Raw genomic sequence first — 26,642 nt, forward strand, 5'->3', positions numbered from 1 at the left:
TATAATACTATGATCACACTGGAAAAAAATGAGCAATTTCTTAATTGTTTGATATTCAGTCAGTATTAAATTTTCCATTGTCCCAAATTTATTTCACAGTTGAATTGTTTGAAGATTCATACAAGGTTCATATATTGTATTTAGTTGACATCTCTCTTTTCTTTTTTTTTTGAGATGGAGTCTCACTGTGTCACCCAGGCTGGAGTGTGGTGGCATGATCCTGGGTCACTGCAACCTCTGCCTCCCGGGTTCAAGCGATTTTCCTGCCTCAGCCTCCCAAGTAGCTGGGATTACAGGTGTGCACCACCATGCCCAGCTAATTTTTTGTATTTTTTGTAGAGACAGCGTTTCACCATGATGGCCAAGCTAGTTTCGAACTCCTGACCTCAAGTGATCCGCCCACCTTGGCCTCCCAAAATGCTAGGATTGCAGGTGTGAGCCACCATGCCCAGCAGACATAACTCTTAAAGCTCTTTTAATTTATAGGATTTCCCTCATCCCCTTTCCTTTTTTTCCCCTTCCAATTTAATTGCTAAAGAAACTGGGTTGTGTGTCTTGTAGAATCTTCCACATTCTGGATTTTGCTGGTTGTATCCCCATCACATCATTTAGAATATGTCCCTAGTTCTTTGTATGTCCTGCAAATTGGCAGTTGAAGCTAGAGTCTTGATCAGATTTAGGTTTAGTTTCTCTTAATCACTGAATATATCACATATGGTAAGACACACTATTTATAGAGTCATCTCAAATGACTCTTGTCCCATGAAACTCAAAATCCCTTTCTTCCCTATCCTCCAAAACAAACAAACACACAAAAAAAACCCTGGGCATTCTCTTTGACTCCTGATGGCAACAACCACCAATAATCAGCTTATCATCTATACCTCTCTGTGTGGTAAATGGAGGAGGGAGTAAGTTTCCCTGTGGGGTCCAACATAGCTGTGGGAATTATACTTGAAGAGGCAAATGAAATTAAAGGATTTATTATACTCAAAGGTCCTAGAGAGGGAGGCAATGTACACCATGCAGGGAACCATATGGAGGAGCCCAAAGAATGGGTTCAGCCAAATAGGTATAACTGATAGAGTGAGGACCTGTAGGCAAATGCTTGTACTGGGGGTCAGGATACTCAAACAAAAGGCATGAGGTGATTTCGTTAAATTTCACTAGGCCACTGTCAGGGAAGGATATGAAGGGGAACTTGTGGCAGGGACCAGCCTTATCATACTGGTGCATCTGGTTGCCAGGGCAGAGTGTTCACGGCCCGTTTGTGGGGATGTGGAGGCATAAGGAAAATACAAAGTTTTAAAAAATGTACTATCACTAATTTGCCTTGAAATTCCTTAAATCCCAAGGATAGATTTTTGCTTTTGTTTCTGAGACAGAGTCTTGCTCTGTCACCGAGGCTAGAGTGTAGTGGCACGATCTGGGCTGACTGCAACCTCTGCCTTCTGGGCTCAAGTGATCCTCCGACCTCAGCCTTTTGAGTGGCTGAGACTAAAGGCATGTACCACCATGCCTGGCTAATTTTTGTAGAGACGGGATTTTGCCATGTTGCCCAGGCTGGTCTCAAACTCCTGGGCTCAAGTGATCAGGCCGCCTCAGCCTCCCAAAGTGTTGGGAATACAGGCATGAGCCACTACGTCCGGCCCGACAGTCTTACTAGACTTTAAAACCACTGCAGTCCCTGGCAAGGTTCCCCAAATAGAGCAAATTTGCAACAGACATGATTTGAAGTGAATTCCAATTTTTAAAAAATGTTTTATCGGAGATGGTTTCAAGCATACAGAAAACATGGTTTGATCAACTTATTTCTCATTTAAAAGTAACTAAATAGATAGAAATGATTATATATCAGGGAAAAGGTACTACTGCTATCATCATTTTATCTCATAATGAATGTTTATTATTATTTTCCTTTTCCTAGCTGACTAATGTGACAAGTCGTACACAATAAATCTAAATAAACAGACTGGCTATTTTTTAAAAAGGGGGAAAAAAACTTGAAAATAATGGTTCAGGAAGTCAGGCACAAAGTTTGAATGAGGAAAATAAAGAGGCTACTTATATGTAGCTTTTTTATATAGCTCTAAAGGTCAACACTGTGGTTTAGTAATTTATACTTTTAAGAGAAAATGATGTCAGTCTATTGAACCTAATCATACAGATACAAACCATAACCACACATAATCAAGCATAACATAAATGTTTCTAAAAAGTACCAGTAATACATCATTTTTAAGAATTTGTAAAACTCCTACAAGAGAAACTTTACAAAAGAAAAACAATAATGACCGTAAAGGGCTACGATAATTATCTCTTGGAGACTCTTCTAAAATATGCCTCCTTCTACCTAGGTGATTTTTCTTTACATCCAATCACTGACTGACTTAACAGTCTGTTCTTAAAATCAAGCTGCAAAAAAGAGAGACAGACAGAGAGAGAAAGAGAAACAAAGTGAAAGAGTAAACAAGTCGGGTAGGGTGGTGCATGCCTGTAGTCGCAGCTACTTGGGAGGCTGAGGTAGGAGACTGAGGTGAGAGGAATGCTTGAACTCAGAAGTTCAAGACCAACCTGATCAACTTAGCAGACCCCTGTCTCTAAAAACAAAACAAAACGAGTAAAAAAATTCACAAAAATAAAATCAAGCCACAAAATCTTTCAGCAGATATTTATAAAGATATTACTTCATTAACCAAAAAGTTGGCAATCATACAGAAATGTAAAGAAACGTTTTAGAAGTTCTTTCACCTTAACGTAAAGCAAGGTTAGGGAAACTCTGACCCATCTTCATCAATGGCACCTGAAGCAATTACTAATAGCATCTGCACACAGGCCCCTCTCCCCCGCTCCACATGCATCTTGTATTTTCCAATCTTTTTCCTACATCTTCCCCTTTCATTTCCTGTTCCGTAAGTCTGACTTCCCAGGCTATATTGTGAGTACTTTTATAGATACTGTTTGGTGGTACTCACAGATTAAAAATATTTTTTCCTGATTATCTGGCAAGTAACAAACAAATAAATGCATTACTAATTAGAAAAAATCTATCACAGACAAATCCTTGTTCCTAAATACTGTAGGAAATATTTTAAAACTCCACAATCTTATTCAATTCATATGGAGTTACTCAGAGTCCTTCAACAGATAGGTCTGCTTTTATCAATCACCATCATCATCATGATCAGTGTCTTCATTATGATGGTTAACATTTTACGTTTCCAACACCATGGTAAGTGGTCCATGCAGACTCTTTCATTCGGTCTTCACAATAATGCTATAAAGTTGGTTTTCGCCAGTCTAATACATGAAAAAACCCTGAATCACAGAGGGGTTAAGCAATTTGCCAAGGACATATTACAAACAAATGGCAAACCTATGACTGAACCCAGAGTTCTTTGGCTCTTAGCTTTGTGGCTAGTGTTACTTTCCTAATGCTCTTGTGGCTTTATAATTTTAATGTAAGAAGTCCATTATCAATTAATTCATCAAATATCTGAGTTTTACTGAATACCTGCATTGTGGTAGGCAATGGGATAAAAATCAAATCTAAAACAGACTGACAAAAATCACAAAAGCACTAATAATAGTTGAATACAATTAATGCAATCATAAACACTATAATCAATCTTAAGTTGGCTATTGAAAAGATTTCTGGAACACCAAATGCCTGTACCAAAACATCTCATGTACCCCATAAATATATACACCTACTATGTACCTACAAAAAGAAAAAAAAAAGAAAAAAGATTTCTGGGAGAGTTCTGTAGTGCAAAAGACCATAAAAAGGGCTACTTTTGTATGGGTGTGTTCATTACTCATTTACCTCCCTTCTTTTTTCTCCACGTTCCCATAAAGGCCCATAGGGTCTGGCATTCTTTCAGTATCAGTAACTACATTTTACACAATAATGGTATTGCATTTCTGAGATGAGAGTTCTGGATCACACCAACATTAACTTATATCTATTATTATGACATTAGAAAAAAAGCATGTCTTATCAACAACAAAGATCACGTAAGAAGAGTACAAATCAGTAAGAGTGCTTCTTCCTTATATAATCCCAAAGCTCGGGGTCTGGACAAGGAGATTCCCTATTAGTCCAGCCAGAAAAATAGGCACTTCCACAAAGAGAAATTTCCACAGGCTGCTACTGTCACTCTGATCCCAGAGAGCTGCCTGGTGTTAGTACACCACTACCAACATTTTTAATTAACCCACTGGGCTGAACTTACAACATATGTCAATTTTTCTTGTGTACAATAAGGCAACATAAAAGAGACTGAATGTTGACAATTTTCCAGTAAACCATCCCCAAGGAACTTTATTTTAAAAACATTTTTATAAATGCTGATTTATTTTCTACCCACTTTATTTTAAACAAGTAAATATCAAGAAATAAATGTACTTCCTATTTAGAGGTGAGACAAAGAGTTAATTACATGCATTACTTATCTTATCAACATCTAAAATTTCTTTCTTTCTTTTTTTTTTTTGAGACGGAGTTTTGCTCTTATTGCCCAGGCTGGAGTGCAATGGCATGACCTCTTATCACAACCTCTGCCTCCTGCATTCAAGCAATTCTCCTGCCTCAGCCGAGTAGCTGGGATTACAGGCATGCACCACCACACCCGGCTAATCTTGTATTTTTAGTAGAGACAGGGTTTCTCCATGTTGGTCAGGCTGGTCTCGAACTCCTGACCTCAGGTGACCCGCCTGCCTCGGCCTCCCAAAGTGCTGGGATTACAGGCGTGAGCCACTACACCTGGCCATCCATCTAAAATTTATTAGCCTCAAATTTCTAGAAGAGTGTCATAAGAACCTGGGGATATTTACTAGAAGATGAAGAAGACCAGAAAATAAGGAAGTTTACAACTGTTACCATATGATAACAGAGCAAACCGGTGAGTCTTTCAAGAAAGTTAAGATTTTCACCTTATTCTAATTATGTTAAAAGTGCTAATAAATTCCTATTAGAGACACAAGGGTAAACAAAAAGCACAGCTGCATTTCATATTCTACCACTTAACACTTTGTCCCTCATAATCTTGACTGATCCAAATTATTCAACAATTGTTTGAAATATTGGGTATAAACACCAAAACTTTAAATTTTTAGTTCCTGCTACTTTACAGAACCTATCTTAATCTCTTAACTAAAAATTAAAACTTCACATAATATCTAGAACAGATTTTATGGCAAAGGGTGATTTGATACCCTGGTTTACGATGTCATAAAAACATGTTAAAGTACCTTTTAAAAGGGACACTTTGGCAAGAGGCTCATTTAGGTCTTGCTCATCCATTTGGGCATCTACAGAGAGGAAAAAAATACGTATATAATTACAGACAGTATTCAGATCTATCAGCAAGCTATTGTTATCAAAATAAACAACTGGAATTGATACAGCTATTATATTTGGGTAGTTGAAAGTAGTTTTAACAAAATATCCAACATTCAAAGGGGATGACTTGATAAATGGAAGCGTTTTTTTTCCCCCAAATATATACTTTGAAATCTCCACTCACATTAACCTATATAACTAAACTGCCATTAACAGCTGCAGGTCTGTAAACATTAGGTTAAAACTCACCTGTAGTGTCGTCACTGCTTTTTTCCTTGCTTGGACTCAGAGTATCTGAAAAATCAGATTCTTTTGCTCTTGTCTGATTTTCTACCAAGAAAAAAATAAAAGTAAAATCTTATTACAGTTAAATATCTTATATCAATAAAACTGCTTCAGGCTATGAATGCTCAAAATCTACAGGTACGCAAAGTACTTTTAAAATAGGTCAGGTCACTGAATCTCTTACTTCTTCACCACCCTTGTCCAAAATGGAATGCTGGTTATTACACGTAGCTCATATTAAATTATAATGTGGCTCATGTCTGCTTTGCTGAGGGCTGGGGCTTTTGTTCAAGGCTGTCCACTTGCCAACTGGAAACAAAAACGAAGCAAGCTTTGCTAAAGTATTCAAAGAACTGCAACAAATATAGTACAATTCCCAGGACAATGTGGACACTGTATAAAGATGATTAAAGGAAAAGGCTCTGTTACATAAAAACACTAGTAAGAAGGCTGCTTTAGTAAGATTTGTACTCAAATAATAAAACTCTTAAAAAAAAAAAACCACGATCAGTTCTTATAAAAAAGTGCCACTTAAAATAAGAAAATTAACAGCCTTTTATTTCTAAAGATAACTGTCCCTGAATCACAGTAAGAAAAAACTTTTTTTTTTTTTGAGACAGGGTCTTGCTCTGTTGTCCAGGCTGGAGTGCAGCGGGACAAACACAGCTCACTACAACCTTGACCTCCTGGGCTCAAGGGATCCTCCTGCCTCAGCCCCCCGAGTAGCTGGGACTTCAGGACCATGCCACTATACCCAGATACCTTTTTAAAATTTTTAGTAGAGATGAGGTCTTGCTATGTTGCCTAGGCTGGTCTCAAACTCCTGGGCTAAACTGATCCTCCCATCTCAGCCTCCCAAAGCACTAGAATTACAGGCATGAGCCATTGCACCTGGCCAAGAAAAAAACTTTTTAAAAAGTTTAGGGCCAGGCGCGGTGGCTCACGCCTGTAATCCCAGCACTTTCGGAGGCCGAGGTGGATGGATCACGAGGTCAGGAGTTCAAGACCAGCATGGCCAAGATGGTGAAACCCCATCTCTACTAAAAATACAAAAAATTAGCTGGGCATGGTGCTGGGCACCTGTAATCCCAGCTACTCAGGAGGCTGAGGCAGAGAATTGCTTGAACCCGGGAGGTGGAGGTTGCAGTGAGCCGAGATTGTGCCACTGCACTCCAGCCTGGGTGACACAGCAAGACTCTGTCTCGAAAGAAAGAAAAGAAAAGAAAACGAAAGAAAGAAAGAGAGAGAGAGAGAGAGAGAGAGAGAGAGAAAGAAAGAAAGAAAGAAAGAAAGAAAGAAAGAAAGAAAGAAAGAAAGAGTTTTGAAATTATTTACAAGAGGTCTTCTGCCTGGTAAAGAAAGAAAGAAAGAAAGAAAGAGTTTTGAAATTATTTACAAGAGGTCTTCTGCCTGGTCCAATGAAGACATTTTAGGCCTAATTTTCAAAGAATTGTCCTCAGAAATCCTAACTATAGGCCCAACGTTTATTAAAGATGACTGGCAATTAATTAGGCCCCAGATCCTCATCTGTAATGGCACATCTGTATATACTATGGAATTCCTTTCTTTTTTTTTTTTTTTTTTAAGAGGGGGTGTCACTACATTGCCCAGGCTAGTCTTGAACTCCTGGGCTCATGTAATCCTCCCACCTCAGCCTCCCAAGTGCTAGAATTACAGGTGTGAGCCACCACATCTGGCCTATGGCATTCTTTAGGGTAGAGCATTTGCAGAAAATGTCATTTCTCTGAATGAAATCCTATATGGGAATCCTATCTCCCCATTCTCCACAAGGCCTCAGTCAAGCTTTACATAGCAGAATTTAGCCGTAATCTGGTCCCTACCTTATTTCCCACAGGAGCTCTGCTCTGGTCATGCTAGCTTCTTTATAGGGCTGGTACATGCCTGCATTGTGTCCTGCAATTATTTGCTTGATTTAATATTTCCCTAACCTCAAAACAGCCATTTTCTCTATTTGGCCTATTCATTCTGTAATATACAGTTTAAGTCCCATCAACTCTAAGGAAGTCTTCATTTCTCCACCATGGTGCTCCTTTTAATTGTATCTTCTCTGTGTCTTTTGTTTCCTCAATTAATCATACTCTATTTTGTATTATTCTGTGTATGTGTATATATCTTCTTCCCTTAGTGAGATTATACATTTATAAAGCATATATTTTTATAATGTTACAGACCTGATTTCACTGTTTGTACGTGCATGCCCACTTCTAGTACTTTTCCTAAAGGAAATAACACCGCACATATGGGATACATAATGCTCACTGAAGTATTGTTCATTATGGGAAAATGAAATACATGTATTATGGAATGACAACTATTCAAGATATATTTACTACTAAGTAAAAAGCCTAATAAAGAGCAGTATGTATAATATGACCCCAGTAGATTAAAAATAGTTATACATTTATCTATGAATTTTTAATTGCATATATTTATTCAAGGTCTGGAAGGATCTACAACAGAGACATCATTAGTTATTTTTGGAGATAGGGACATGGTGGACATTTACTTTTTAACTTCACAGTCATACACTGAAAAATTTGTAGATATATATATTGTTTTATAATCAAGGAAATTAAAATATATTTTCTATTTTGAAAGAAATTAGAAACACATCTAAAACCATTACTGTCAAAATATTTAATACAACATTAAAATATAACTTGTTATGGCTATTCCATATAAGAATACCCCTAGAATTTGTGGCTTAACTTGTGAAATGGGTGATGAATTTCAAGAAGTCTTTGCTTCTTTTCTCACTGCCATTGTAGTCAAAGGTCAACTGCTTAGCGACGGGGGAACTTAGATTAGAAGTGAAGTCACTGGTCATGAAGGCCCATGGGAATCTAATCTGTGACCGCTGCTGCATTCATAGTATGCTAAAATCAGACATTTCTGAATGTTCTAGTTTTGATCACAAAATTACATTCTCAAATAAAAGAGGCTAATACATCTAATCTCCATATATGGTTACAAAAGGAACCACTCTGGAAGAACAAAAAGGAAAACAGGAAAACAGCTCTCCCTGATTTTAATATTTTTGGCAATTTTAGGATTAAAATATTAGGTAAATAGGAAGTATATTTGCAAAAGTATTCTTCTAGCCTAGAAGGAACTCTTACTCTATATTTAGAGTATTAGCTGGGAAGGTAAAGTTGCCTTAAAGGTAAGGCCAAATTTTCCATCAAGATCTCATTGGAATGTAATTCCCTGATGGTGGAGATTGCCTGTTTTTTTTTTTTTTTTTTTTTTCTTTTCTTTCTTTTTTATTTTTCAGACAGGGTCTTGCTCTGTTGCCCAGGCTGGAGTGCAGTGGCACAACTGCAGCTCACTGCAGCCTTCGCTTCCTGGGTTCAAGCCATCCTCCCACCTGAGCCTGCTGAGTAGCTGGGACCACAGATGTGCACCACCACATCTGGCTAATTTTTTATTTTATTTTTTTTGAAGAGATAGGGTCTCCCTATGTTGCCCAGGCTGGAATGTCTGTTTCAGTAACTGCTATATTCCCAGTGCACAGAACAGTGCCTAGTACATAGTAGGTATTTTTTTTTTTTAAAGGATGATTGAAAACATATATCTACTCTGAATAAGAAAGCAAGTTTGGTAATCCCAGCACTTTGGGAGGCCGAGGCGGGCGGATCAAGAGGTCGGAGATCGAGACCATCCTGGGTAACACAGTGAAACCCCATCTCTACTAAAACAACAAAAAATTAGCCGGGCGTGGTGGTGGGTACCCGTAGTCCCAGCTACTCGGGAGGCTGAGGCAGGAGAATGGCGTGAACCCCAGAGGCAGAGCTTGCAGTGAGCTGAGATCGTGCCACTGCACTCCAGCCTGGGCGGCAGAGCGAGACGCCATCTCCAAAAAAAAAAAAAAAAAGAAAGCAAGTTTGTGTGTGTGTGTGTGTGTGTGCTTGTGTGTATGTGTGTGCATTTTAAGAGACAATGTCTTGCTATGTTGCCCAGGCTGGTCTCGAACTCCTGGGCTCAAGCGATCCTCTTATCTTGGCCTCCCAAAGTACTGGGATTACAGGTGTGAGTCACCCACGTGGGCCAGAAAGCAAGTTTTTCGCAAGTCAAGTCATGGATCCTCAATGTTGTGTCCTGATACTATAGTTATATAGAGGCAAATCAAATCTATTCAAGAATGAAACACAATACCATGAGTGGTGGCTCACATTTTGTCAATCTCACTTTACAAGTGAGGGAACTGAGGTTTAAAGAACTGAAGTTGCCTGAGGGGGTACAGCTAGTTAGTGGTAGAATTATCTACATATATTCTTTCTACTTCTACCTCCAAAGCTATATATAGACATGTAATGACTGCAAGCTGAGTTAGAGATTAAACAGAAAGCACATTTTGCATTAGGTGATACATCTTCTAGAGGTAAGAGAAGAGGTAAGACTGGTAACAGTTGGTAATTGTTCATTTATGGCAATTGAGATTTTCAATCCAAACAAGAAAATTCCACCAAAAACATCACCAATTAAAGACAATTTAGCCAAATCCAAAAGAAAATACTTTATAGCTCGATTTAAAATGTAACTTATTTCAGCCATCTAGTTTGTTACAAGGATTAGCATATCTTTGCATATTAACTGTGAAAGGTGCTAGTAAAATGTTCACTACTGATAGAAAAATCCCTGAGTATTTAAAACTTATATTTGTATTATTCTTAAAGAATATATTCTATTCATTTACGTGGACTTATTTGCCATAATTTATTTAATAAATACCCTTATTAATGGACCCTAATGCTTTCCTCTTGTTGCTTTTAAACAACACTGAAACAAATATTCCTGCTCATTAGTCCAATTTGTTCTTTAAGATTAAAAACCCAGGCCAGACATGGTGGCTTATGCCTGTAATCCCAGCACTTTGGGAGGCCAAGGCGGGTGGATCACCTGAGGTCAGGAGTTTGAGACAAGCCTGGTCAACATGGTGAAACCTCATTCTCTACTAAAAATACAAAATTAGCCGGGCATGGTGGCATGCGCCTATAATTCCAGCTACTCAGAAGGCTGAGGCAGGAGAATCACTTGAACCCAGAAGGTGGAGGTTGCAGTGAGCTGAGATTGTGCCACTGCACTCCAGCCTGGGCAACAAGAGCGAAACTCCGTCACAAGAAAAAAAAAAAAAGAAAAAAAAAAGAGTTAAAAACCCAAAAGTGGAATTGCTGGATCAAAAGGCATCCTCTTTAAAACTTCCAATAAACAGTTTATAGCCAGGTTTAAAAGGAAATCATACAAAGATAAATATTTAAAGTGATGATATTCTAATTACCCTGATTTGATCTTTATACATTAAATGAATGTATCAAACTATAAAACATATCCTGAAAATATACACATCTATTATGTATCAATAAGATAAAAACAATAAATTAAAAGGGGAAATCAGTAATGCACAAAACTTTTCCAATAATGACACAACATAATTTCAAGAAAATATTTTCTAATTTAGAATGCATTAAATATAAGTGCTAAGATAGCAAGATATTTTAATTAAAGAAGCAGTGGCTTTTTTTTCCTAAGGCTCTACTTCAAAGTGCTGGCTATTCAGCCAACTAATCTGAATAGGTATTTGGATGGTGAGGTAAAAGCTATTTTAAGGTCTGTTCTCATCTCACTTTAATAAGGTGAAAAAAATTGCCATATGTACTAAAAATAGTTCACTGTTCTGAAACTCAATGCCTGTTTGCCAGAACAATATTAATGATGCATATTCTATGCATTTTTTTCCCAAATATGGCATCTGTGGTGCACAAAATTCAGAATGGAAACCACGAGATATTTGAAATAACACCATCCTCTTAAATGGTTAAAAAGCCAAATGAATCCAGTTACTTTAATAAAATAGAATGTACTAAAATTAAGTATCTCAAACTTTTGTAACTCAATGTTTTAACTGGCCAAAAGGACTGTGAATCTAGTTTTAAATTTTATACTGGTATAGTCTAATGAAAGTTCTACTATGATAAACACATGCCACCAAATTTATTTGCCTTATTTCCCTATGTATAAAAGTGACTTAACAATATGGTGCTTTAAAACTCACTTTTCTTCTCTGACAATTGTAACAGAATTAACACAATAAACTACTTTGGGCAATTACTGGACTACTCATAAAATACAAGAAGATTCTACATTCACAAAAGTCATTAATTTTGTTTAAATCAAACCAAGATGCCAAAAATTAAGGAAATATTAAACATCATAAGAGATTTTAAAGGTACAGTAACCCCCAAAATAGAACTGCAAGCATGTTTCACTTAAGTTGTATCACAAACGATTTACATTGTGTTTGATTAAAATTTGAGATCAAAGCTGAAATTAATGCTGGGAGTGAGAGAGATTGCAACAAATCTTTAATACCTAAAGAAACCTATATCAAGTACTAACATTCAAAAAACCATAAATATACATCCACTTAAAAAGACACATTCCAGTTACGATACCTTTCTTAAAACAGATGTCTAATTATTTTATATATTATCTGATACTGCTACTGGCTTGCTATTTTGTGAGCTATAAGAAGTAAACTGATGGTTAAAATACTATAACCTTGAAAATATACACTAACCTTCATTATCCAAAAGAACTGTCAAAAAACATAGAAAAAACAGAAAACAAACCTTTTGAAAGCTTTGTTTCTTCTACTGCTTTGGTTAGATGCCCTTCGACGATCAGCTTCTCTGCCAAGGAAAATAAACGTTACCATCCAAGCCCAAACTGAGCAGCATTTCCCTGAGCTGGGCAGTGTAACACATTCCATGACCAAATTTAAAGATGATAACATTACTCCTATGACCAAGCTTGAATAAAAACTTGAATCTGGAAGGAGAACTAAGAGAACTGGAACTATGACGAGCAATCACGTTAATGCAGAAAACTAGGGGCAGGCAGACAATTTGCCTTTTATTTTCACCTTATTTTAAAAGCCTAGATCTTTTTATAAAAAGGGCTCAGAAGAAATAAAGCAATCCTCTTTAGATCAGGCTATTAAGTTAAAATAAAAGATTTATGAAAAGGTATTTATTCAAATGAAGAAGTAATAAAAATTAAGTTATACCGATAGTTTACTGTTCTCTGCTGACATAATTCAGCAGAGATGCCTATATAATGTATTTCAGTAAATGAATCATTTTAGAAAAGCTATTCAAAGAAATAAAAAATTTTTGTTGTGTTTTATGGGGGATTCTCTGTAAATGTATAATGCTACTTTTTTATAATTTAAAGTCATATTTTCATATTCCACATTTCATTGAAGAGGATATATCTATTCTGTGTCCCCTTATTTACTCCTACATGTCAGTTGGTCTCCTTCAATTTATTCATTTGCAATATATGTGAAGAAAATTTTCTATTCTCTTGCTTTACAACCAACTGCAACTTGGTCCACACCCACCACTCAACCACTGAAACTGTTCCAATATCATTATAGCCTCTAGTCTTCCAATGCCCATGGCTCCTTTTCTTAATTTTCATTTCTCATAGGCTCTTTGAAGTATGTGGAACTTTGTCTCTGCCTTTTTAAAATCAGAAACAGGGGCCGCGCACGGTGGCTCATGCCTGTAATCCCAGCACTTTGGGAGGCCGAGGTGGGTGGATCAAGAGGTCAGGAGATAGAGACCATCCTGGCTAACATGATGAAACCCTGTCTCTACTGGAAATACAAAAAATTAGCCGGGCGTGGTGGCAGGTGCCTGTAGTCCCAGCTACTCGGGAGGCTGAGGCAGGAGAATGGTGTGAACCTGGGAGGCGGAGCTTGCAGTGAGCAGAGATGGCGCCACTGTACGACACAGCGAGATTCCATCTCAAAAAAAAAAACTGAAAGTAACAGATTCTGATTAAGATGTATAATGTAAGTTGTCCTACCTGTCCTCTGTCCTACTTCACTCCATTCCTAAAATTCACTTCCTACAACTTTTAGCCATTTCTTCTGATATTTACATTTATATTTCTAAATAATACATTGGTTTTTCATTTTTCCATTTTAGATATTTATTGACAATCTATTTTACATGGTTAAGTTTTGCCATTTTCTACTACCATCCTCAAGAGTTGCATTTTGTCAATCTATAATCAGTATTTTTTTTTTTTCTTTGAGACAGAGTCTCACTCTGTCACCAGGCTGGAGTGCAGTGACACAATCTCAGCTCACTGCAACCTCTGCCTCCCAGGTTTAAATGATTCTCCCGCCTCAGCCTCCCGAGTAGCTGGGACTACGAGTGCGCACCACCACACCCAGCTAATTTTTGTATTTTTAGTAGAGACGGGGTTTCACCATGTTGGCCAGGATGGTCTTGATCTCTTGACCTCCACCCGCCTCAGCCTCCCAAAGTGCTGGGATTACAGGCATGAGCCACTGCGCCTGGCCTATAATCAGCATTTATATTGAAAAATTATTTTATATGAGTCATATAGTATGCTATAATTATATTTCCTTTCTTGCATGGCCTTCAGTATACTCAGAATTTATAATGCTTCATTTTTTTGTTTTATTAATTTTTATATATCTCAAACATAGCCCAAGTTCTCACAGAACCATACAACTTTCAATACTGTCAAACACACCAAGTAATTTATCACATTATATATCCCCATCTTCCTCTTTCTGTTTTATTCCTTTGTTTTACTATAACATATCCTCTTATAAATTCCTGAAAAGGGGTGGACAGAAGGTCAATACTTTGTGATTTTGCTTCTCTGAAAATGTTAGCATTCTACCTTCACATGTGATTGATGCTTTGACTAGATACACAAATCTACAGGAAATACTTTTGCATCAGAATTTTGAAAGCATTGTTCCATTGTCTTCCAGCTTCCAACCAGAAGGTGAGTCTAATACAGCCTGAATCCTGTTCCTCAGTACACATAGTACGGATTTCTTACGCTCAGCAATATCTGGTTTGCCTGTTCTGTTTGGGCATCAGGGAGGACTGCACATCCCCACTCCCTAGCACTGACGAAGATTCATAGGACTGATGCTAGCCAGGGCCAAAGCATTTAAGAGAAAGTGTAAGTTTTTTACACCTTATCCCACCACAGGAACTCTAGAAGCTGTGTGTTGAGACAGCAACATCGTAAGATAGTAAAGACTCCATCTGTCTAGATCTCTGAGTGACAATATGGAGCAGAGTGGTCTTCCTCACCATGGACATGTAGCGTGAATGAGAAATAAATGTTTGTTTAGTTGAGCCGTTAAGATTTCGTGGCTTGGCTGGGCATGGTGGCTCATGCCTGTAATCCCAGCACTTTGGGAGGCCGAGGTGGGCGGATCACCTGAGGTCGGGAGCTCGAGATCAGCCTGACCAACATGGAGAAACCCCAAAATTAGCTAGATGTGGTGGCGCAGGCCTATAATCCCAGCTACTCAGGAGGCTGAGGCAGGAGAATTGTTTGAACCCAGGAAGCGGAGATTGAGGTGAGCCGAGATGATGCCATTGCACTTCAGCCTGGGCAACAAGAGCGAAACTCAAAAAAAAAAAAAAAAATCTCATGGCTTATTTATTACTATATTATAAATTTAGCTTATTATGACTATATGATATCCTTTGTTTCTCTCTAGAAGGTTTCAGAATCTTCTCTTTATTCCTGATGCTCTTAAATTTCATATTACTCAGTGTGTAGTCTCTTTTTTCTTCTTTTCTTTTCTTTTTCTTTTTTTTTTTTTTTGAGACGGAGTCTTGCTCTGTCGCCCAGGCTGGAGTGCAGTGGCGGGCGGATCACCTGAGGTTGGGAGTTTGAGACCACCCTGACCAACATGGAGAAACCCCGTCTCTACTAAAAACACAAATTTAGCCAGGCATGGTGGTGGGTGCCTGTAATCCCAGCTACTCAGGAGGCTGATGCAGGAGAATCACTTGAACCTGGGTGGTGGAGGTTGTGGTGAGCCGAGATCGCACCACTGCACTCCAGCCTGGGCGACAGAGCAAGACTCTCTCTCAAAACAAAACAAAACAAAACAACAACAACAAAACAAAACAAAACAACAACAACAAAAAAGCTAGCTGGGCACGGTGGCTCACGCCTGTAATCTCAGCACTTTGAGAGGCCAAGGCGGGCATCACCTGAGGTCAGGAGTTCGAGACCAGACTGACCAACATGGAGAAAGCTCGTCTCTACTAAAAATACAAATTTAGCCGAGCGTGGTGGTGGGTGCCTGTAATCCCAGCTACTCAGGAGGCTGAGGCAGGAGAATTGCTTGAACCTGGGTGGTGGAGGTTGTGGTGAGCCAAGATTGTGCCATTGCACTCCAGCCTGGGCAACAAGAGCGAAACTCCGTCTCAAAAAAAAAAGTTTCTGCTTCTTACCTTTTTCCTATTTCGTCCTTACTCACATTTTTCTGTGTGTGTGTTTTGTTTTTGTTTTTGTTTTTGTTTTGGTTTGATCTCTGTCAAGAAAGAATTTCCTCAAAAGTCTGATCTTGGCTTTCTCTTCATATTCAAGGGTGAGGCAATAAGAAGCTGACAAAGTCTTACATGCATGGGCTTATTACACCCACTGGGCCACACAGTGGCAGTTTGTTGGGAGACTTTTATTTTTTTATTTTTTTTTTGAGACAAGGTCTGGCTCTATCACCCAGGCTGGAGTGCAGTGGCGTGATCTCTGCCCACTGCAATGTCCACCTTCCGGGCTCAAGCCATCCTCCCACCTCAGCCTCCCAAGTAGCTGGAACTACAGGTACACACCACCATGCCCAGCTGATTTTTTGCATTTTTTTGTAGAGACGGGGTTTCGCCATGTTGCCCAAGCTGGTCTCGAACTCCTGAGCTCAAGCAATCTGCCCACCTTGGCCTCCCAAAATGCTATTTAAGTTATTTAAGCACTTTGGGACAGTTTAAATATCAGTAACAGTATGTGTTTCTCTTTGTCTGATTGGTTTCTCTGGAATAGAGCCCTGCAGCTGCCTTTCTGGGGAGTATAAGCCTGTTGACCAGCATTCTGATTCAGTATAGAGACTTTCATTTAACTCTCCCACTTCTCCCCACAGTGAGATGCTCATACCTACCCCCTCAGACATATCTGAAATACCCCGGTCTACAGACTCTCCATTTCAGCCTCCAGAGAGCAAACCTTCAGTCTTTCTGAATAAGGAAAGAGATACTTGTCTGTCTGCATGGACAAGAATACGAAAAATCAGCCTGGTGTGGTGGCTCACGCCTATAATCCCAGCACATTAGGAGGCCGACGCAGGCAGATTGCTTGAGCCCAGGAGCTCGAAACCAGCCTGGGCAACATGACGAAACCCTGTCTCTACTAAAAATAGAAAAATTAACTGGGTGTGGTGACGTGTGCCCTTAGTCTCAACTACTTGGGAGGCTGAGATGAGAGGATCGATACCTGCGAGGCTGTGGCTGCAGTGAGCCAAGATCATGCCACTATACTACAGCCTAGGCAGCAGCAGAGATCCTGTCTCAAAAAAAAAAAAAAAAAAGAAGAAAAATAAGAAAATAGTTCAAATTATTCCTTATATAAACTTTAAATCCTGTTTTTAGCAACCATGCATTCCTGCCCTACCTGACAGGTATTAAGTGCCCCTTAGTCACAGTTTTAACTTGGTTTTCTGAGGTTTCCTTTACCCAGTGCAGGCCTTCAGAAAAGTGAAAGTGGAAACCCATATCTCTTACTACTCAATTTATGTTTCACATCTTCCAAAATTTTGTTGGCATCTATTATCCACTGTAGTCTTCTCTCCCATTCTCTTGTCTTTGTGACTTATGCTTTTTATAATATTTTACTATGAATGGGTCCATTCACCATATTTAATCAAGTTTACTGCCTCCCTTTGGAAACACTACTACTTTAACTTCTAGGATACCAGTCACTCCTACTTTTATGTGCTTGTTCATTCCTTCCTTCTTAGGCTTTTATTGCCTTTCCCTTTCTCTGATTATAATCTAAATATGTGCATTAGTCTTTAAGATTTCTGTCAACAACAACAACAATATTTTTTAATGGCTTTAACTACCTTGAGTAATTTCTAAATGTTGATGTCAAGTCTAGCATTCTTTGGCCCCAGGACCCTATTGTCCATTGTCCAACTACTTTCCAAACATCTTCACCCAGAAATACCACTGGGACTTAAATCTCACCATGTCTAAAACTGAAATTATCTTCTCTTCCTTTCTCCTAAATATGTTTGGAATCTCTCCTCACTAAGCCTCCATTCCTATCTCTCTTAAGGTATATTGCAACTATTCATTATGTCTACCTTGCCCAACTTACTATGAATTCCTTGAGGGAATATACTCATTCTTTCAAATATTTACTACGCACCAGGCACTCACTGTGGATTACCAAGATAAATGAGAGAAATATAGGAATTTAGGGTCTGGTGAAAGTGGAGAAGTTTTTTTTTAATAATTTAATTCCCAACACACTTCTGACACAAAATAGTTTTTGGAAATGCCTGTTACATGAACATAGCAGATAATAAAATAGTATAAACACAAATAGCTTTGAAAGCGATTCTAGTCTTTCTCTAGTATGTTGAAGATCTACATACTGACATGTTTAAAAATTATAAACACATATCAGAAGATTGTAATTTATTGCTCCAAACTCTCTCACCCTTAGAAAAAAATCTGAAGTTCTTACCATGGCCTACAAGGTCCCTTGTGATCTACCCCAGGGGTCAGTCAACTATATCCCCACAGGGCCAAATCCAACCTGCTGCCTGTTTAGCAAATAAAGTTTTATGGGAACACAGCCAGGTCCATTCATTTGCATATTGTCCATGGCTAATTTCCCTTACAATGGCAGAACTGAGTAGCTGCCAAGAGACCTTACAGCCTGCAAAGCCTAAAATATTTACTATCTGGCCTGGCCTTTTATTTTAAAAAGGTGTGTAAGTTCTTCTAAAACTCCAATCTCAGTATTAGGGTTTCATATGGTTTTTATTTCACACACTTTCTCCAGACACACATACAACTCAGCTTAGTCCCATATCTGTTCAGCCACATTACTACCTTTATTGTTCCCTATCCCCTTACAGTCTTTGTTTTCTTCAGTGGACTCATCACTTCCTAACATATTAATTTTTTGGTTTATTACTTTTTGTCTCCTCAAGAGCATGTAAACTCCATGAAGGCAAAGCCTTCTTTGTCTTACTCACTTCTAATAACCCCAACAGTTAAAATAATGCCTGGTATATACATGTTTAATTAATCTTTGTAGAATGAATCAATTGAGCATCTATGTTTAAAGGGATCAAAAGAAAAATTATTTGAGTGTTTCCTCATCCTAAAAAAAGGATTAATAATATATATAAAAAGTTTAAGGAGTACTGGTTTATAAGTACTAAATAATGATTAGCTGCATTTATTTATTTATTTATTTAAGAGATGGCATCTTGTTACATTGACCAGGCTGGAGTACTGTGGCTTTTCACAGCATGATCACTGTGAACTGCAGCCTCTAACTCCCGGGCTCAGGCGATCCTCTGGCCTCAGCCTCCCAGTTGGTTGAGACTATAGGCATGAATCACTGCTCCTGGCTAATTAGCTGCTATTATCACTATTGAAACTATTTAAAGTTATATTTTCAAACCTTGTGAATCACTAGAGGCCTGTAAATAAAGAAAACATATATTTTGGCCGGGTGCAGCAGCTCATGCCTGTAATCCCAGCACTTTGGGAGGCCGAGGTGGGCGGATCACAAGGTCAAGATCGAGACCATCCTGGCCAACACTGTGAAACCCTGTCTCTACTAAAAGTACAAAAATTAGCCAGGCATAGTGGCACGTGCCTGTAGTCCCAGCTACTCGGGAGGCTGAGGCAGGAGAATCGCTTGAACCCAGGAGGTGGAGGTTGCAGTGAGCCGAGATCGCACCATTGCACTCCAGCCTGGCGAACAGAGCAAGACTCCGTCTCAAAAAATAATAATAATAAATAAAAAATCTAGTTTAAAACAGTCTGTAACCACTGAGTCTCCAATTTGGTGTAGAGACCTCAATGCTTTGGGAGTCACAAGTGTAATACATACAATCGAGGTGAGATCAGAGATCTCTGCCTCTCACTTTACCCCTTCAGAGACTCAAGAAAGAACTTTCCTGTCATGATAACTGCAGGTCTTGAAAGACCTATCTAACTTGGTACAACTCAAAGAGAGAGAGAGTAGAAGGCTTTCTTTCTTCTTTTTTAAAACTCTTTTTTTTTTTTTTTTTTTGAGATGGAGTCTCGCTCTGTCATCCAAGCTGTAGTACAGTGGCATGATCTCAGCTCGCTGCAACCTCTGTCTCCTAGGTTCAAGTGATTCTCCTGCCTCAGCCTCCTGAGTAGCTGGGATTACAGGTGCGAGCCACCATGCCTGGCTAATTTTTGTATTTTTAGTAGACATAAGGTTTCATTTACCATGTTGGTCAGGCTGGTCTAGAACTCTTGACCTCGTTATCTGCCTGCCTCGGCCTCCAAAAGTGCTGAGGTTACAGGCTTGAGCCACTGTGCCCAGCCCTAAAACTCTTTTTTTAAAATTTTTGAGATAAGGTCTCACTCTGTCGCCCAGACTGGAGTGCAGTGGTGCAATTATGGCTCACTGTAGCCTCCCACTCCAGGGCTCAAGCGATCCTCCCACCTCAGCCTCCCGGGCAGGTATGACTACAAGCATGTGCCACCATGCCGAGCTAATTTATTTTTATTTTTGTAGAGACATGGTCTCACTGTGTTGGCCAGACTGGTTTTGAACTCCTGAACTCAAGTGATACTCCTACCTTGGCCTCTCAAAGTACTAGGATTACAGGCATAAGCCACTGTACATGGCCTTAAAACTCTTTTTTGAGCGATACACTAGAGAGGTGATTATTCATTTTCCACTATTTTTAAACCATATTTATTATAAAAAGTGACATACAAGTCTGGGCACGGTGGCTCATGCTTGTAATCCCAGCACTTTGGGAGGCTGAGGCAGGCGGATCACCTGAGGTCAGGAGTTTGAGACCAGCCTGGCCAAAATGGTGAAACCCCCATCTCTACTAAAAATACAAAAGTTAGCTGGGTGTGGTGGCATGCACCTATAATCCCAGCTACTCAGGAGGCTGAGACAGGAGAATCGCTTGAAACCGGCAGGCGGAGGTTGCATTGAGCCAAGATCGTGCCATTGCACTCCAGCCTGGGCAACAGAGTGAGACTCAGTCTCAAGAACAAAACAAAACAAAAATGACATACAAAAAGGAATATAAAACACAAAGGTATAGGTTAATACATTTTCATAAAGCAAGTATCTACGTGACTGCAGCCCAAGTCAGGAATAGAACCACCCCACCAACCCCTAAAGCCCTCCACAGGGAAGAAGCCCTTCCCTCCAATAAAAATCCCTTCCTCTCCCATAAAGGTAACTACTATTCTGTGTTTTTTTTTTTTTTTTTTGAGACAGAGTCTCACACTGTCTCCCTGGCTGGAGTGCAGTGGCATGATCTTGGCTCACTGCAACCTCCACATCCTGGTTTCAAGCAATTCTCCTGCCTCAGCCTCCCACGTAGCTGGGATTACAGGTGCCCCCCACCCGCCACACATGCCCAGTTAATTTTTTGTATTTTTAGTAGAGATGGGGTTTCACTATGTTGGCCAAGCTGGTCTCAAACTCCTGACCTCGTGATCCACCCACCTCGGCCTCCAAAAGTGCTGGGATTACAGGCATGAGCCACTGCGCCTGGCCTATCCTGACTTTCATGGCATTTAATTTCTTATATTTCTTTATAGTCACACTACCCAAATATACATGACCAAGTAATATGATTTTAGTGGTTTTGAACTTTTATAAATGGAATACTATATAGTGTGTCAGGCTTTTTTTCTACCCAATATGCCACAGTGTATTTGTTTATTTAACTACTGAGAGTCTTTTTGGCTGTTTCCAGTTTGGATCTAATGTGAATCATGCTGCTATGAACATTCTTGAATTTGTACCTGATGCACAGGCATCTCTGTAGGGAACCTACCAAGGAGTAGAACTGGGAGTATAATATGTTTGACATGTAAGTACCATCATCTAAGCATTTAGTCAGAAGACTATCAAATCTTGTCAAAGACTAAACAGAGAGAACTAAATTTACTTCTTGGTTGACAGAAATAAATTATGTACTAACCATATTAATATGTGGCATAAAATTAAAAATGAGAAACAATGCAAACAATACACTCAAAAGAAGTTCAAAGGAGGCTGAACATGGTGGCTCATGCCTGTAATCTCAATGCTTTGAAAGGCCAAATTGAGAGGATCACTTGAGCCCAGAAGTTTGAGACAGCTGTGCCAAGATTGGATTGAGTTCTTAAAGCTAAAGAGCCATTTTCCTTACTTGACAGCTACAACTAATTGAAACTAAAGCAGAAGATAAACCCAAATAGCACAGACTATCTGATACTGATGTCAGTCTCCTAGGGATCTGAAACAAATTGACTGCAAGACAGGAGGGAGTGAACATGAAAGAACCAGACAATCTGCTGCTGTAACTGCCAACCTGGAAAATATTTCTAAGTCTCAAAATTGGGTTTCATTAAGAAAATGTTATGACTAGGACATCAAAATAACGTGCTTGACACCAAATTTTTTAAATAGCATGCATACTGGTAAGTATGCACAGCCTCTACACCTCTCCAACATGTTTTCTGCCTGCTAACTAATGTACATTTCAGTGTGCCATGCATTACTTAGAGCACTTAGTAAATATGATCTCAATTAATTTTCATAATTCTATGAAATAGATACTGCCATCCCACTTTATAAATGAGGAAATCAAGGTTTAAAGAGGTCAATTTGCCCAGTATTGCCCACAATCATACTGCCAGTGAGAGAGTGCATCAGAATTCACATCAAGATCCCTCTGATTGAATTCTAAACATCACAAATAGAAATGAGCTAACGTTACCTAAAAGATCACCAAGGGCAAATATGATGAAGAAACTGAGATTAGAATATCAAGACACAAACTGTTATAATCGGCATTCAAACCAGAAAATTATTTCCCTTCTGAAATAATTAACAAAACAGAAATAGAGACACAGAACCTCACAGGAGAGGTTCTGTGAGGTTCCCAATTTTAATAATACAGACTTTCATAAGGTTACTCATTTCTGCAGCAAAATTTAATCAGTTAAAGTAACTCTTGCTATAGAAGATGTTGTGCCTTTTCATAAAAACAGTTCCAGAAGCTATTTGTCCTAAAATTTAAGAAGAAGGAGGCCGGGTGCGGTGCCTCACGCCTGTAATCCCAGCCCTTTGGGAGGCCAAGGCGGGTAGATCACCTGAGGTCAGGAGTTTGAGACCAGCCTGGCCAACATGGTGAAACCCCATCTTTACTAAAAATACATTAAAAAAAAAATTAGCCAGGTGTGGTAATGGGTGCCTGTAATCCCAGCTACTTGGGAGGCTGAGGCAGGAGAATTGCTTGAACCCAGGAGGTGGAGGTTGCAGTCAGCCGAGATCACGCCATTGCATTCCAGCCTGGGCAACGGAGCGAGACTCTGTTTCAAAAAAAAAAAAAAGAAGGAAAAAGAGAGGGAAAAAAGGATTTAGAATTCAAGGATAGACTGAAAACAAAGTGAACGGGACCAATTTCAAGAATATGGAAACAGATCTTTTTTAAAAAGCAACAGTATACATACCAAAACACCATTGGCATGTACTTGAGATTGTCACCTGGGCAGTTATAATAGGAGAAAATCTGGTAGATATGTTAGAAAGTGGGCTGACTAGGGAAATGATCAGTACAAACAACTCTCCAATACATCTTAGATTGAACAAACCACTCTGAGAATAAAAAAAAAATAAAATTAGCAGCACCTAGCTGACACTCAGAGTTTTCCTGTTACAGGGACGTAACATATTATGAGCAGGGAAACACAATACATGTTTTCTATTATTTGCCATAAACTGCTTTGGCTTGGAGAAATAAAAGTTTACAAAATGAAAATCTAAAAATCTGTTTCAAGTAGAATATGTAATCAGAATACTGAGACTGTTCAGAGAGGCTGACCTCACAGAGTGATGAAAAATAAACATTTGGTCACACAAGCAACATCAATTCAATGCATTACTCCAAACAAGGCAATTTCTATGTGAGAGCAAAGCCCTGAGAGAAAGGAGGGAATGAGAATAGCATATACAGATAGTGACTATAATTTTTCCTAGTTATGGGGGTGGGAGGCAAAGACAGAGATTTTTCTGAAAATCAGGAAAAAAACGGTAAGACATGAAATATTAATTAAACTAATAATAACAAAAAGGTAAGTCTCATAATAATAATAAACACGGATTAAGAATACATCCTCAGATCTCAGGTGTTAAAAAAAAAGGATACAAAGGCATGAGGTCTACTTTAGGGCACTGATTACTATCGAGAGAGATGCCCTTGGGGAGTGGGCAGTTTGTCTCTACAAAGTAGACCTCAGGAAAATTTCTCTGGCATCTGGCAGTGATGCCTCTCTCCTCATTAGAACAGACAGTAGCAAAAGAAATCAAACGGGCAGGCAGCAGTCCAGAGAAGGCTGTCTCTCACTCTATGCCCACCAAGTGACGACAATTCTCCATGTCCTTTCACCCTTCATCTTTCCACCAAGCATACAAGTTAATCAAGTGACAGAGTTCATGGATATGTATGAAACAGATTTAGAGATACATTATTTCTTAATTTGGAAAGCATCTTTAGCAGAACACAAAAAGTTTCAATGTATCCATTAAGTTTATATGATAAACTTGAAGTAACTAAAATTTGCAGAGAACACTAAATGTGTAGTTTTGCCTAAACCAAGCTCATGTCTGAATCCCTGAAGAGGAAAATACTGCTGAAGCTTTTTTTAGCAAGTTTTACTGAAGTGACTTCCTAATTCTAGATTATATGTGGTAAAGATCTTTTAATAGAGAATATTTACTTTACAGTTCTGAAATTATGCAAAACATTATTTAAATATCTGTTCAAAGTCCAATTTCTTTGTCGGCAATTTAAAGTTTTTCTTAGAAAAGAGAAGTTTTTCTTTAAAAAGTCTGTTTTACCATAAAAGGAAAACAAATTGAAATGTGTTTCAATTCATTTATTTTCTACAACGTGTAAATGGAAACAGTCAACAACCAAATTGTTCTCTTATAGATTCATACACATAAACTGAAAAATCTGTCATCATATTAAAGACAGACATGGAAAACCTTATGGAAATAAATGATTTGCTTTCTAATTTTTAAAACACAAGGTGAATTATACTATAGAAGCACTAATAAATAATGAAGGCTAGGTATTTAACATTTGCTTTTTAAAAGACTGGAAACAAGAAATATGAAGCAGCACTGCACACAAATATTTACTTCATATTCAAAATTATAAATCAGTTCAAGATACCTATCAATGAAAATAATGGCAAAAAACCTTGTGTACACTTGTTAATATGTAATCCAAAATTGTTTTAAAAGTGCTTGAGTATAAATTTACTTAAGATATTTGCTGAATTTGTCTTGCTTATAATATTAAGAATACTTATTAAACACAACAATTTTTACAATGGCAGCATGTCATAAAATGCTAAAATGTCCCTTCTGACAACAAGTCAAACCAGAGTCAACCCTCACTTTCCCAACTCTGGTTACCCAAATTTAAGGAAACGAACAGATCTGGAAAGTTTTGAAATACCTCTGGAATCACCAGTAACCAAATTCTTACTACTTGCTACCTGAAACTCAGAAACCAAACAGATTTCAATAGTAGGCCTCTCCTTAGCTACCTGAACTTATAGCCCAAACTTTCTCTGTTTGCACTCAGGGACCCAAAGGATTCAGATGTCTGGGAATACTTATTTTCTTTTGTTTTGTTGTTGTTTTTGTTTTTTGAGACAGGTCTTGCTCTGTAGCCCAGGCTGGAGTGCAATGGTGTGATCACGGTTCACTGCAGCCTCGACCTCATGGGTTTAAGTGATCCTCCTGCTTCAGACTCCTGAGTGGCTGGGACACAGGCATGTTATCACCATGGCCGGCTACTTTTTTGTAGAGATGGGGTCTCACTATGTTGCCCAGGCTGGCTGCAAATTCCTGGGCTCAAGCAATCCTTCCACCTTGGCCTCCCGAAGTGCTGAGATTACAGGTATGAGCCACTGCGCCTGGCTTTTTCGCTGTTCTTTGGTCCACCCTTTGTACACAAAAATGGGATTTTATATTTTGATTTTTTTCTTGTATGTAGGTACTACCTGTTTAGTATTTTCTCATGCTATTACATAGTCCTCATAAACATCATTTTAATAACTTTCTAACATTCCCACTGAAGGGATTTGGTGTAATTTATATAAATTCTGTGCTATCTCTGCATGTTTATTTGGTCCATTTTCCCCCAAAACTATGATGCAACAAAAATCTTCAAACACCTTTTGTATATTTAAAGCAAACTATTCTGTGTTACAAATACAGCTAAGTATTTTATACTATTTTAAGTGAAATGTTCAATAATAAAACAGACATTAAGAAGTAAAAAGCTTTTCTTTTCTTTTTTTTTTTTTTGAGACAGAGTTTCGCTCTTGTTGCCCAGACTGGAGTGCAATGGCACAATCTCGGCTCACTGCAACATCTACCTCCCAGGTTCAAGTGATTCTCCTGCCTCAGCCTCCCAAGTAGCTGAGACTACAGGCGCCCACCACCACGCCTGGCTAATTTTGTATTTTTAGTAGAGATGGGGTTTCAATATGTTGGTCAGGCTGGTCTTGAACTCCTGACCTCAAGTGATCCACCCGTCTCGGCCTCCCAAAGTGTTGGGATTACAGGTGTGAGCCACCTCACCGGCTTTTTTTTTTTTTCCCAAAGAGACAGAGTCTCAGTATGTTGCCTTAGGCTCGAGTGATTTTCCCACCTCAGCCTCCCGAGTAGCTGGTACTACTGGCAAAAAGTTGTTTTGTTTTAAGTAAGCCAGTAATAACAACAAAATAAAACAAGGATTTTTGCAAATTGTAACTGAGTAAACATTCTTTTGATAATTACCTGCTCTCCTTTCTTAGGGTTTAAAGTATAAATCTTAAAAGTTCAAAAT

The 26,642-nt window shown here is 38.7% G+C and overlaps 1 protein-coding gene across 33 annotated transcripts in view; it reads right to left on the reverse strand.

Moving 5' to 3' along the window:
- The window catches only part of SLMAP (sarcolemma associated protein), a 176,192-nt gene that overhangs the window by 28,196 nt on the left and 121,354 nt on the right, over positions 1-26,642 (reverse strand). For all 33 annotated transcript variants that reach the window (XM_055272732.2, XM_055272674.2, XM_063645397.1 and 30 more), the window contains 3 exons: positions 12,280-12,339; positions 5,594-5,674; positions 5,254-5,313 (listed from right to left, as the gene is read on the reverse strand). In XM_055272732.2, the coding sequence (XP_055128707.1) occupies positions 5,254-5,313; positions 5,594-5,674; positions 12,280-12,339 (201 nt within the window). The remainder of the gene's footprint in view (positions 1-5,253; positions 5,314-5,593; positions 5,675-12,279; positions 12,340-26,642) is intronic.

Source organism: Symphalangus syndactylus, chromosome 1, assembly GCF_028878055.3.
Source record: "Symphalangus syndactylus isolate Jambi chromosome 1, NHGRI_mSymSyn1-v2.1_pri, whole genome shotgun sequence".
NCBI lineage: Eukaryota > Metazoa > Chordata > Mammalia > Primates > Hylobatidae > Symphalangus > Symphalangus syndactylus.